Below are 12,690 nucleotides of genomic sequence, written 5' to 3' on the forward strand. Positions count from 1 at the left end.
AGGATAACTCAGGATTTGGTAGACGAAAAACCATCTCCCCTCTGTGGAGGCAGCTCAGGGTTACGATTTGACACCGTCTCCGAGAGTTTCCTGGCGGGTAGGGGTTCCAGCGTCAGACCAGAGTGACTGGCCTGAAGCCTTATTCCTTCTCCGCTCTGTCTCTTTTGTGCCCTCTTCCCAGCACTTGATGATTTATTTCACTTCCAGAATAAACCCTTTGCACCAAGTCCTTGTCTGGGAGAGGCTTCCTGGAGAAAGCGAGCCGTGTTGGCCGCTGTCTTGCAGATCGCTCCGCTTTGTGAAGTCATTGTTACTGTGATAAAGACAGAAACAGTTTGGCACTTTTTATGGAAATTTGATGTTGCTATAGTATTTAAGTGTGGGAGTTTTTTGTTTTACAGACATATCAATCTGTGAGATCTGGAGAAAAAATAAGGCAAAGAAATACTGCCTTCCTCTTAACTTAAACAGCAACACCAGGAACAATAGATAGAAGTACAGATAGGAAAACTTTGGTTAGCTACAAATGAGAATTTTCTGGAAATTGCCCAGGGGGCCCAGAAAGGCACCGTTTCCTTCTGGTGGCGCTTCAGTATGCCAGCCTCACGGAGATTTACATCTGCAGGGCAGGCTGTTGACTCCAGATGATCCTATGACCCGCAGACCTGCTGCTCTGCCTTGGTGACCAGGTGCAGGCAGGCTCTGGTTCTTTTCCCTGTCGATCTCACCAGCGTGGGAGAAAAGAGGAGTGTAACCAAACCCAGGGCACCGCTGTGTTCTTTCAAAGCTTCATCGCACTCTCGAAAGCGTGGGGAAAGTTTGGTTCTGGCTGCTGATGTTCTGAAGCCCTTGACACAGTTAAACAGCCCTTTGAACAAAACCAAGAGGCTGGCCTTCGTAGGTTCTAGGGAGTCAAACTAAAACTTTCCTCCCTCTCCCACTCTTAACACTCAGCTTCCTTAACAAGTATTAAAATATTAAATGAGAAGCATTACCAAGTTTCCTTGATGGGTCACTAAGTCTCAGGAAGAAATAGGATCATTCAGCACAAAGCACAGGGCAATAATGGGCATGGGGGTGCCAGGGGTGGGGGTGGAGTGGGGTGGAGTGGGGTGGAGGGGTGGGGGGGAGCATCTGCCTTCAGGCCCCTGGAGAGGAGGAGCACGGTCCTCAGGGGCTCCTCCATCTCCTGCTGCTCCAAGCCCCTCGTGGTGCTCTGGAAACTCATAGATGGAGCTGGGGTGGGGACCAAATGGCGGTTGCATTACTGGAAAAACGTACAGTTCCTACATTACTGAAACCTGGTAGGATGTCTTGAAAGTCATACAAGGAAGCTTGGAGATGGCACAGTTAGGGATGCTTAAAATCTCAGTCAGTTTCACATCTGAAAAGACATTCCAGGAGCTTGGGAGATGGTTCAGTAGGTAAAGCGCTTGCCACCATGCCCGAGGACCTGAGTTCAATCCCCCTAGACCCGCCTGGTGGAAGGAGAAAAATCTACCCTCAAGTTGTCCTCTGACCTCCACCCTTACCTGTCATGTGTGTGCTCTTCCCAAAATGAATGCATAAAACTGTAATAAGAAAATAAAACCCCAACCCCAAACATTTCAGAAGAGTTGCTAGGGATCCGCAGCCTCATTTGTGGAGTTTTGAGGAGATTTGGGAGGTCAGCATGGTGTTGAGAGAGAGCCGCCCTGGATCCTGGTCTGTGACAGAGCTCTGCCCCTCACTAGCTGTGTGAATGCAGCCGAGGCTCAGAGAGTTTCTGAAAAGCAGCGATAGTTAGAGTATTTCAGAGAATCTTTATATGGACTAAATAAGAAAATGCATGCCTTAACAGTGAAGGTTTGCTCACAATATTATTCGGTAAACATCACACAACACCTTTCAAGGTTCCCCTGGAGCAGGAAGCAGTACTAGATGTTTCAGTCTCGGCTGCCTTCCTGCTTCTCCACACTTTCTTTCTGTCTACCCCCCTAGGTGCTTCCCCAAGGAGCCACCCCCTGGCTTACTCAGGTCTTGTCTGATAGATCAGGGTCTCGGCTTGAGCTTCAGGCGAGGTAATGAAAGGATAGTAACTCATCTCTTTTCCTAAATTCTACCAAACATGTCTTTAGAGGTGTGGAGACTTTTTCTGGACTGTAATCTTTGTTATAGGAAATCAGAATAGGACCCTATCAGGATATTTATGGGCATTCTGGGCATGTGTGTTTGGTGGCCAGGGGACAATGGCTGTGCCAAGAGATTGAAAACCATGACCTCTGAATGAAGCACCTTGACCTCCATCCTCTCGGATTTTCAGATGATGTCCAGAATCTTTTAAACTCGAGAGGTTCACTGTGTTATATGTGTTCATCATTATCACGGCTCTTTTGTGATTCCCTGAGCCGCAGATGTAGTAAGAGCTTTTGATAAATTGCTAATTGAAGTGGGTTTCAGCTTGGGGCTGCTGCCTTTGTGTCTAGGTTACCAGAGATTCCCAGCCCTGTCCTTGTCAGTTTTGAAAGCTCCAGTTGTGCATTGCTCAAGGCATTTAATGTTGGGTCTTGTCTGAATCCAACGTGAAGTCCGCTTGTCAAGCCATTAGTCCTGTTCCGGTGGCATCTGCCTGGAGAATGTCAACATCTTTTTCTAATTCTCACAGAAATCCATAGAAGGATAAAATAATTCTCCTTCGAGCTAGCCAGCCAGTGCCCCTGCAGGTTACAGTGATGCTCCTGTGGGGTGTTGAAATGAACTGCATGTACTGCATGAAGCTGTAGATCCATGCATCAGCTTCAAACCCATGCCCACCTCTCCTTTACCTTATCCTAGAAGGCAAGTAGTTTTAGTCCCAGAAGCTGGAACTACTGTGGTTCAAAATCTTTCAGTTATATTCTTTGGAATGCTGATAAGTCAAAACCAGAATTAAATAAAACTAGAAATATTTTATAATGTTTAATGAGTACATGTTTATGCAATTGTCATTTCTTCAAATGACATATAAAATAACCACACAAAATAAGTGATAAGAATTTTTTCCTGGAATACAGGAAACAGTCGAGCAGAAAAGAAGCTTGGTGTAATTTTCTTCTTTTATTTATTTATTTTGACTTTTTTTTTTAAAGACAAGGTGACATGCAGGCGAGGCTGACCCTGAATTCCCACCCCCTCCTTCTTTTATGAGCAGTGAGGAAATGCTGTGACATGGACGACTTTTGTCTTTTCCGAGGGGAGATTATGTGGTTGTATTTTCATGTTTATCTTTCGCTCTGTCTTGATAAAGGAGAATTTCATTTTTCTTCGTCCTACATGCTTTAAAAGATAAGACTTCCTCTTTTGCTCCCTCCAAGGGTTCTATCCATTTTCTTCCCAACTGATCTGAACTCTTGATCCTCCTGCCTCTGCCTCCCAAGTGCTGAGACTCTAGCTACAGTCATTATAACTTCTCAGTGTAACATTTTTATGCAGAAGAATTCTGCTGCCAGAAATACAGTTCACTCCAAACACCCACTGCCATCTGACCTAACTTCATTCTCTCCACCTGTTCACATGGTCAGATTTGTCCAGTTTTGAGCCCGGGAGGATGGTGTTGGGAAGGAGAGAGAGCTGGAAGAACAGTGGCTTTTTCCTGGTGGCCCAGGGAACCTTTGTAGTTATGGCCAAAACTATTGTGCCCAAGCCACTGGGGCTCTCTTTGATTTCAGGCTCAGTGACTACTAGTATTAAGTACCTAGATAGACCATCTCCAGAAGATTACAAAGAGTACAGTACATTTTCACTCTATGTACCTGACTCAGGTGTGGCATTTTCTGTTTTATTTAATTGTTTTATGGCCCTTACTGAAATGGGAATGTGGTTGACTCCAAATGCCTCCCTAGACCAAACTGATGGTGCTTTGGCTTTAGTTAGCCCTGGCACAACTGGTTATTCTGTGCAACAAGCGGCATTACCTTGTTTCTTTCCACCTTCCCTGATGTTCCAGGGCCTGTCTCCCATTCCCTGGCTCTGCCCAGAGTTCTTCAGTTCTTGGTATCCTTGTATGGGCTCATCAAAGATAATTTACAGGAGCATGTCCTTCACATCTTTATAGTTATTTATAAAAAACAACACAAATTGAAGTAAAATCTCAAGCCTGTAATGGTGTGCCAAGGGGATTGAGAGAGTCACATCAGGAACCAGCAATACAGAAAATGCTATCAAATAGTCTTTAATTTTATATTATAAACACTTAGAAAATATTCTGAGGAAATAATTGAAAACATAGAAATATATTGTTAGTATAAAGACATGACCTCAATTGCCATTTTAGTAAAAACTGAATATAGTCTACATGTTCTATTAGAGCAATAGTCAAAGAAATGTCCATTTTTATATAATATAAGCTTTATATAAAAAACTCTGGATTGTGAGCAATGTATGATATCATGTATGATATGTGATAATAAAAGCCAACAAAACGAAAAATAAACAGCCTTTGTAGATTAGGCAGAAAAATGTCAAACCCAATGCCTTTTAGTTATTTCAGTGACACGTGGGAAGATTGTGCAAAAATCTCCTTTTAGCTCCAGGCTAGAGCTAGGAATGCTAAGCCTGCTAAAGGTCACCTTGGGAAAGGCACTATCCACACAGGAAGCCAGAGCTGGCTGCCGCCCATCAGCTGCTGCTCTTCCCAGCATTCCACAATTTTCTCAGCTATGCTTTTGTCTCACCAACAGTTTCAGATGATTTCTTTAAGACTTCACCTCTCAAAATTATAACAAAGACAGATTTTGGAAGCTTTATCTTTATACTAGAATATACAGGTGCTTAATATTGAACAGTATTTAGAATATATAATGCATACCATAATCCTGAAATAATACTCAAGAGCATAGGGAATCTTTATAGTATTTGCTTAGCTTATTAGCTACAATTTTGGCTTATTTGACATTTTTGTACAAGGCTATTATCAATCCTTCCCTTGCTTACTGCACACTGAAAAAATCCAATAGATCTTTCCACTCTTACTCAGACTTCCTCAACCCACTCCTTGTAGAGGAAGAATGACATAGATTTCTATATATACAAGGAATGATTACTTTAAACCAGTGGAGATATTTTTGTTGTGCTATAAAATCTTTCCCCACAGTAAGTATCCATATTGATAAAAACAAAATCAAGGGGTACATATGACTACATATTCACTATGGCAGGGCTTGAGTGTAGCTCAGTAACATAGCATTTGCATAGTATGCATAAGGCCCTAGGTTTGATGCTCAGCACTACACCCAAACCAAAAACACCTCCAGATCAGTATGACAACACTTATGAACACCACTCTTTACAAAAAACAAACAAAGCCTCGTTCCTTTTACTTCATGTGGGCCTCTTCTTTAGGCACACCAAGCAGCACCTTCAGGATGGCCACCAGCGTTCCTTTTTTTTTTTCCACTTGTCTCATCCCTTGAAATAGAGAAGGAAGTTGCAAACACTCTTCCAGCACTTTGAAAAACATTGCATCATGCAAGACCATAATTCAGAAGTTTCATAGTGTGAAACTACAAACCTAATCACGATGGTAGCCCTGGGGTTCCTGGGAAAGGAAGTGAGCGAGACCTGCAGTGAGTCACTACCTAAGATGAGGCAATGGGTGTTGCTCTCTTCCTATTTCAGTCTGTCAAAGTCGGGCAACGTCTCCTCCTGTGATGATAAACCCGAGACCATGACAAGAGAGAATGCTTCCTTAACTACATATAGTCTCTAAACATTTGCTACCTTAGTTCGGGAATCTCCACAAATTCAACTTTGTTTTAAATATCTGATTTTCCATTCAGTGCTGATTTGGAGTGCTGTGAGTTCCTTTCCCAGCCCTGCCGGATACGTGTGAGGGTCTTGTCTATGCACGGCATTATGAGGATGAACTTCATCACCAACACTGTGCAAGGGACGATGAGGGCTAAGACATAGGCTGAAGGAAGGCTCCACCTTAGTATCGAAGGGCTGAGGAATCTCTTTCCACCATACACCAAAGTGTGGGCTGTGCACAAGACCAGGGTCAGATAACCCAGTTTGGACTATAAGCAAAAAAAACCAAAAACATGGGTGTTAATGTTATCCATATCGTAAAGTGAAGTACTGCATGTCAATGAGTTTACTTGTCAACAACCACAAACGTGATACTACTATAATATTTAGGACTCTGCTAGGAAAAACTGTAATCTTTCTTCAGGATGGTAAATATTTCATTAAAAATATAAGAAGATTTGCTTATTGATGACATGCTAGTTTTATCTTCACCTGGCTTGATTTAAAAAAAAATCCTGCCGGGCGGTGGTGGCGCACGCCTTTAATCCCAGCACTCGGGAGGCAGAGCCAGGTGGATCTCTGTGAGTTCGAGGCCAGCCTGGGCTACCAAGTGAGTTCCAGGAGAGGCGCAAAGCTACACAGAGAAACCCTGTCTCGAAAAACCAAAAAAAATAAAAAATAAAAAAAATAAAAAAAATAAAAAAAAATCCTAGGAATAAACTCTTTTAAGTTAGGAGACAAGCATGCAATGCTTTGATTCACAGAGGGAAATCCTTTTATTAATCGTCTTATCAGGGACAGAAACAAATGACTTCCACAAGCTCTGCATTCTTCGCTGTTACTGGTCAAACCCACATGCTAGCTGATTTCCATCACAGCGAAGAACAATTCCTAAACTGTGGCTCTGGAATTCTGAAGCTCAGTTTTTCTTTTCTGTCTGAATTCTTTGAATTTGTCTACATTTGGCCCCTAGGAGAAATGGCAGGATTTGATAACCAAATATAATTCCAGTTACTAATGGCCTGTTTTATTATACTAGCACATAGTGAGTGAGCATGCATGGGAATTATCTGCTGGGCCTGTTCAAATAAACTGCTGGGTTCCACCTCCAGAGCTTCTGGTTGCTCAACTTGGGTAGTGCTTGAGGCTTGGGGCCCAAAAAGTTCCCTAGTGATGCTTCCATGGCTCTTTTGGTTGTGATCATAGGTACTGTGAGGATTACTCGTCTCCAGGAATAGTTACTACATTTAATGAGGTGTTTGGTTGTTGATATGTGGAAAAAAAAGAATTTCTCTCATATAGACCAAGAGTAAGTCTAGGGTGATGATATTTATTAAAGTTTGTTTGAAATTTTAAGCTTTATGGAAAAACCTGCTTTTTCTTAGCAGCGTGTCCGGATTGTAAGGTTGAATTCAGAAGGTAAAATTTTGTCTCTGGGTTCTTTTTCACTTTCTACCTGGTACCTCCACACATAGTTACTAGCTTTTGGGTGCTCTTTGCTCTATAGTCCCAGTGGTGGCTCTGGGGGGGAGTCAAGAATCTTGACAAGATGTCCTAAGCAAAAGAAACCCTTACAGAGTCTGCCTGTCAGAGTCTCAACTCATTCTGTGAAGTGAACAGCCAATGAGATGACTGGGGACGTAAGGGAGCCAAATGAAAAAATCAGGCCTGATAAGAGAGTAAAACCAGAATATTTGTAAAAAGCTATATTCATTTTGCAATATCAAGACACTTAAATTTGAAGCGCTTACCTGGACAAACCTGAACTCTCTCCAGTTGACCATGTTGCTGACTGATGGCAATGAAGTGATTCCCAAGAGGAGAAAGAGAAAAAATCCCAGGATTCCCATCGCCAAGTAGGAATCATTAAGCCAGGCGGTAGAGGTACTAAATGGGCTGTCTTTATTAGCCAGGGCCTATGAAAAGTTGCAAACAATTAAAATGGATGCTCCATACACCTCACCCTTTCAGGGGGACTGAACCACACCTCTACACACATTACTTGCACAAAGCAAATTGTGTATCATTTCTTAATGATCAGTTAGGAACAGTTTTGGAAAAATACACTTGAATGTTTTGAGAAGAAAAGGTAATTGGTTCTTCTGTGATTTTGTTATAGTTCTTGTTTCTAGGAGTCAGTTAGTGAGGTTTAATTTGCCCTCTATATCTTAAAACAAAACCAATATGTGTTTTAACCTTCTTCAGCACATGGCTTTATGTTTCCCAAACGAAGCAGTGTTCTCAAACAATCACATCAAAACTTGGTTTTATATTCTCTCTCTGTTTCTCTCTTTTACACACACACACACACACACACACACACACACACACACACACACACACACACACACACACACATACACACACACAGAATTTGGGTCTTTCATGATGATTATGTTGTAATACAGCATTAAATCTTTCACATCACAGTGTGAGAGGAATCAGGCTCTGTAGTGTGATCCTTACTCAAAAACTTGCATAGCCTTTGAGACTGTAGCAAGCTATATCAAGACCATTAATTTCTAAACCAGAGCAGACTTGTAGCATTTCTGCTGTAAATGCTGAGAGACTACTTGAGTTGATTTTGTCTTTGAGTATTCATAAGATAGTATTTGATATTTTTTCAGTGTTGTTTAGTTTTTTGGTTATTGAGGACAACTTCTCACAAGTCAAACATGAATGGATTTCTAAGCACCCTTTTGTGAAATTGTTTGGGCAGACTCCACACTTAGTAGGCAGTGGTTTAGACTTCAAAAAGAAATTTACATAAAACCAGAAGGTAGAAACCTAAGAGTTTGTGCTTATTGGCTCTTACCCAAAGAAACTCTTGGGTCCCAAACCTACAAGTTGGTCAGTGTCCCTGTGAGCCCAGAATTATAGCTCTAGAGCCCAGTGAGTTTGGAACCCAACTTTTATTCTCAGTAGTTTTTTTTTTTTTTTTTTGGTTTTTCGAGACAGGGTTTCTCTGTGTAGCTTTGGTTGGCCTCGAACTCACAGAGATCCGCCTGGCTCTGCCTCCCGAGTGCTGGGATTAAAGACGTGTGCCACCACGGCCCGGCTATTCTCAGTAGTTTTATCTGATCACAGTTGGATTCATTTGCAAGCCCAGGGGTAATGTTTCTGATTCTTGATACTTTAAAAAAATGAAGATGTTGGGTAGGTGTGACAATTCCTGCTTTAATCCCAGTCCTTGGGAGGTGGAGGCAGGAAAATTGTAAGTTTGAGGCCAGCTAGCCCTAAATCATAAACTGCCTCAACCAATCCAACCAACCAAACAAACACCCCCCTTCAAAAAAAAATAAAGAAAACAAACTCTGGAGAGCAATGTTCTGCAGTTGTGTAGTGGGTTGTGGTAAAGCAAGATTGAGTTAAGGAGTAGAGAAACACAGAGGAGAAGAAACTGACCTGTGTAATGGTTCCGTTTCTCAGTCTCCATCGTACATAGTAACGGATAGGAATCACAAGTGTGTAGATGACATGAAGGAAGGCAAATCCCAGAGCTACCAAGCCCAGCTGCTTTCTGCAAAGCATCCAGTGGTCGAGCCAGTTTGGGAAGCGGCGGTACTTTGTACCTCGGTAGAGCTGCAGGATGGCAGCAAGGACACCAGGAAGGTATACCAAAGCAAGCAGGATCAGTGCTGTTATAGGAAAGACACGGTTCGGGATGGAAATAACCAGGCGGAACGTAGCATCCGTCTTCCCATTCACATAGGGGTATATCACTTCCCGTATAGCACAGTACACAAAGAAGAAGACACACAGCACAGAGGCCAAGTAGAAAGGGAGCCTCCACATTGGAAACAGCTGCAGAGGGTAGTTCTCAATTTCATTCGCTGCCACGAGAGATCCTTGATCCAACGGAGTGAGTCCAAGAGTACGAGCAATGTCCATCACTCTGTGCTTGGCTTTGCTATCATTTCCACAGACAAACACCTGAGCGAAAATAATTAGTTCCATATTTATTTTTTATTTAATAATTATCATTCAACTTTATATAACTATCATGTAGAAAAATAACATACTAATGGACTATTTTCAAAACAGAGATATAGAATCAACACATCTAGCAAGATGAGGTTTTGAATTTGCATGTGTGTGCCGGGGCATGAAAAGACCATGCTATTTAGTTGAATGTGATTTCAGGCACACAGTGCTGCTATAAGACAAAGTTTGCTGTAGCATGAGTCATCTCTTTCTTCTGAGTGTGGGTGCTACATCATTTATGACTGACTATGGCTAATCTCAGAGGCATAAATGGACCCAGTTTCACATAAGTGGAAAAAGAGTCAACAAGCTCTTAGTTCCCAGTATGGGCAGGAGGACTTCAGATTGGGACATCCTTTGGTTCCATCAAACTATTGATAAAAGTCAAGGCACACATGAGCCACAATAGACCATACTTCTCAATCAAACCCAATGAAGTTGTCCTTAGAACATATTAGAAAATGAAATATTTACTGGGGATTTTATTTTGGAATTGTATTCAGGTAAGTACATATTAAGACATTCACCCTTAAAAGGCTGAATGTGCCGGGCAGTGGTGGCGCACGCCTTTAATCCCAGCACTCGGGAGGCAGAGCCAGGCAGATCTCTGTGAGTTCGAGGCCAGCCTGGGCTACAGAGTGAGTTCCAGGAAAGGCGCAAAGCTACACAGAGAAACCCTGTTTCGAAAAACCAAAAATAATAATAATAATAATAATCATAAAATAAAATAAAAGGCTGAATGCAAGTTCATTTAATACTTACCTGCCGACTTGCATCCAGTGTTCCTGACTGGAGGGCCCAGGCTGAGATGGTGTTAAATGCTTTGACCACATGGGCTCCTGGCACCAACTGAGCAAGGTACTCAGCATTCGATTCTGGATACTGATTGATTTTACGGTTGTTGCTGACATCTACCAATATCTTTCCATTGAGAGAGTCAACCAGTTCTGTGAGGCACTCATAATGCTCTCTGTGCATGGCCAGGATTATGACGTCAGACTTTGATGCGGCATCGGAATAGCTCAAGACTTCTGCTCCTCTGGGCAGAAGGCTGGACACCTGGGGGTTTCGACTCCCAAAAACAACAGAATAACCACACTGAAGCATTTTAAATCCCAGGGATTTTCCAAAATCCCCTGTTCCAAAAATGCAGACAATCTCTTGCTTTTCTGAGGAATTCATAGTCAGAGGGAGCGCATCTGCACACATTTTCTCCATTACTGAAAAACAAACACAGGAAATCAGAGGTGTAGAAATTCAAAAGGACTTATGGATCATCAGCTTGTAACTGAGACAGACATCCCAAGACATTAACAGAAAAATGTGCAATGTTTACGAAAGCAGCTGACTACCTTGCCTGGGAATCCAGCTGCAATTGGTGTTCAGTGCTGATATTTCTACTTCACATAATAATCCAAGTTACTCTCTATTTTTTGGGAAGATAGAATGTCTTTTTTCAGGGTAACTTTTCTCAAAAATTTCCCTCAAGTTCTAATTGCAACTTTTAGCTATTCTAGAGGCTTTTTTGGGGGGTGGGGCCTCTGATTTTCAATTTATTTTCTGTGCTAAGAAATGCACTGTCTACCAAGGGCTAGACAGCTGGCAAATATTTGTGAAGCATGAGCTGGATGGCATGTGAGAGTCAGAAGGAGCAGGGTCCTCCCTGTGTGTCAGTGTGCGATACAGAGGAGGAGGCTGAATAATTACAGAGTGACCGACGAGCAAGGGAGAGAGGGTGTTGCCTGAAGACATGACTTCATTCATTCAAGTCGGTGACGGTGAAACTCAGCTGAGTTTGATGTACAGCTTCCACACCCAGTCTAACTGGCGACCAGTCACTGTAGCTTTCACATCAATCGTGAAACATACATAAAGCTTGCACTTTTTTTTTTTTTAAGGGGAGCTTTGGAAAATTTCCCTTTCTGTTCATCTCATGACAAAGCCCTATCATGTTAGCTGAGCTTGTCTGAGGTTGTGCAATTGCAGAACACGCAGAACATGCAGATCTTCGTACTCAGTCAGGAGTTATGAGAGAGAGAAGAAACACAGGACTTTCCTGTACCACCACAGAAACTGTGACTAACCAACACAGTTGATTTCTACCAACCACCCGGAGATGCCCTCAGCAGGTATCAAGAAGGGCATGGACACAGGTGGGAAATCATCTGGGGACGAGCAAGGTTCTTCATATGTAAGCACGTTGGTTGGCCTTTGGAAAGTTCTTTGCATCCACAAATGCAAACTAATATATAGCAAATTTGGCCAGCTGCTAATCAGTTAACAGCTATTTTTATAGCTCAAATCTGCAAGCTGCTGGAATGATGCACACTTCTTTCTGCTCTGGACACCTGCTTTGTGTGTCAAAGGACTGACTACCTTTCTCTTTATTTCCTCCACTACTTTATTCTCATGTTTTTACTCCCACATTTGGATTCCTATGTGCAATAATGATAGAACTGGTAAGTCTACCAGCAATGAGAGACTAACTTCTTTATAGCATAGTCTCACTAACTGTTGCATTCCAGGTGATTTGGAACATTTGACCACTGAATTAATGCATCCTAACTTTCTATAAAATTTTGTAAAAACTAAGATATTGTCTATATGGCACTAGTTTCTGCATTAGCTTATGTATGTGTGTGTGTGTGTGTGCGAGTGCACATATGTGTGTGTGTGTATGTGTGTGCAGGTGCACATGTGTGTGTGTGTGTTTGTGTGTGCAGGTGCACATGTGTGTGTGTTTGTAGGGTCCAAGGACAACTTTGGGTATTATCTTCAGGAAGACTATCTACCTCCTTTGAGACAGGGTCCCTCTTGGGCCTGAAGCTAAGCAAGGTTAAGTTGGCCAGCCAGTGAATCCAGGGACCCGTTTGTATGCACTCCCCACATGCTGAGATTATAAAAGCCTTCTATGCTTAGCATTTTTACATGGGTCTGGGG

The 12,690-nt window shown here is 42.3% G+C and overlaps 1 protein-coding gene across 1 annotated transcript; it reads right to left on the bottom strand.

Annotated features, from left to right (window-relative positions):
* Positions 1 to 4,370: 4,370 nt before the first annotated feature.
* Positions 4,371 to 10,968, bottom strand: Steap4 (STEAP4 metalloreductase). The gene is made up of 4 exons (XM_052721225.1): positions 10,513 to 10,968; positions 9,172 to 9,699; positions 7,518 to 7,682; positions 4,371 to 6,035 (listed from the first exon to the last, which is right to left on the bottom strand). The coding sequence occupies exons 1-4, from the start codon at positions 10,966 to 10,968 to the stop codon at positions 5,772 to 5,774; spliced, it is 1,413 nt and encodes a 470-aa protein (XP_052577185.1). The 3' UTR covers positions 4,371 to 5,771.
* Positions 10,969 to 12,690: the final 1,722 nt, after the last annotated feature.

Source organism: Peromyscus californicus, unplaced genomic scaffold (genome assembly GCF_007827085.1).
Source record: "Peromyscus californicus insignis strain IS unplaced genomic scaffold, ASM782708v3 Scaffold_6__1_contigs__length_162567912, whole genome shotgun sequence".
In the NCBI taxonomy this organism is placed as follows: Eukaryota; Metazoa; Chordata; class Mammalia; order Rodentia; family Cricetidae; genus Peromyscus; species Peromyscus californicus.

Bases quoted from the DNA above. Each gene is read 5' to 3' on its own strand.
- Steap4 (XM_052721225.1), bottom strand. From the start codon at position 10,968: ATGGAGAAAATGTGTGCAGATGCGCTCCCTCTGACTATGAATTCCTCA. The intron at 9,700-10,512 runs GTAAGTATTAAA...ATTTTCGCTCAG, and splicing joins CACTGGATGCAAGTCGGCAG to GTGTTTGTCTGTGGAAATGA. The intron at 7,683-9,171 runs GTCAGTTTCTTC...AACTTTTCATAG, and splicing joins GAAACGGAACCATTACACAG to GCCCTGGCTAATAAAGACAG.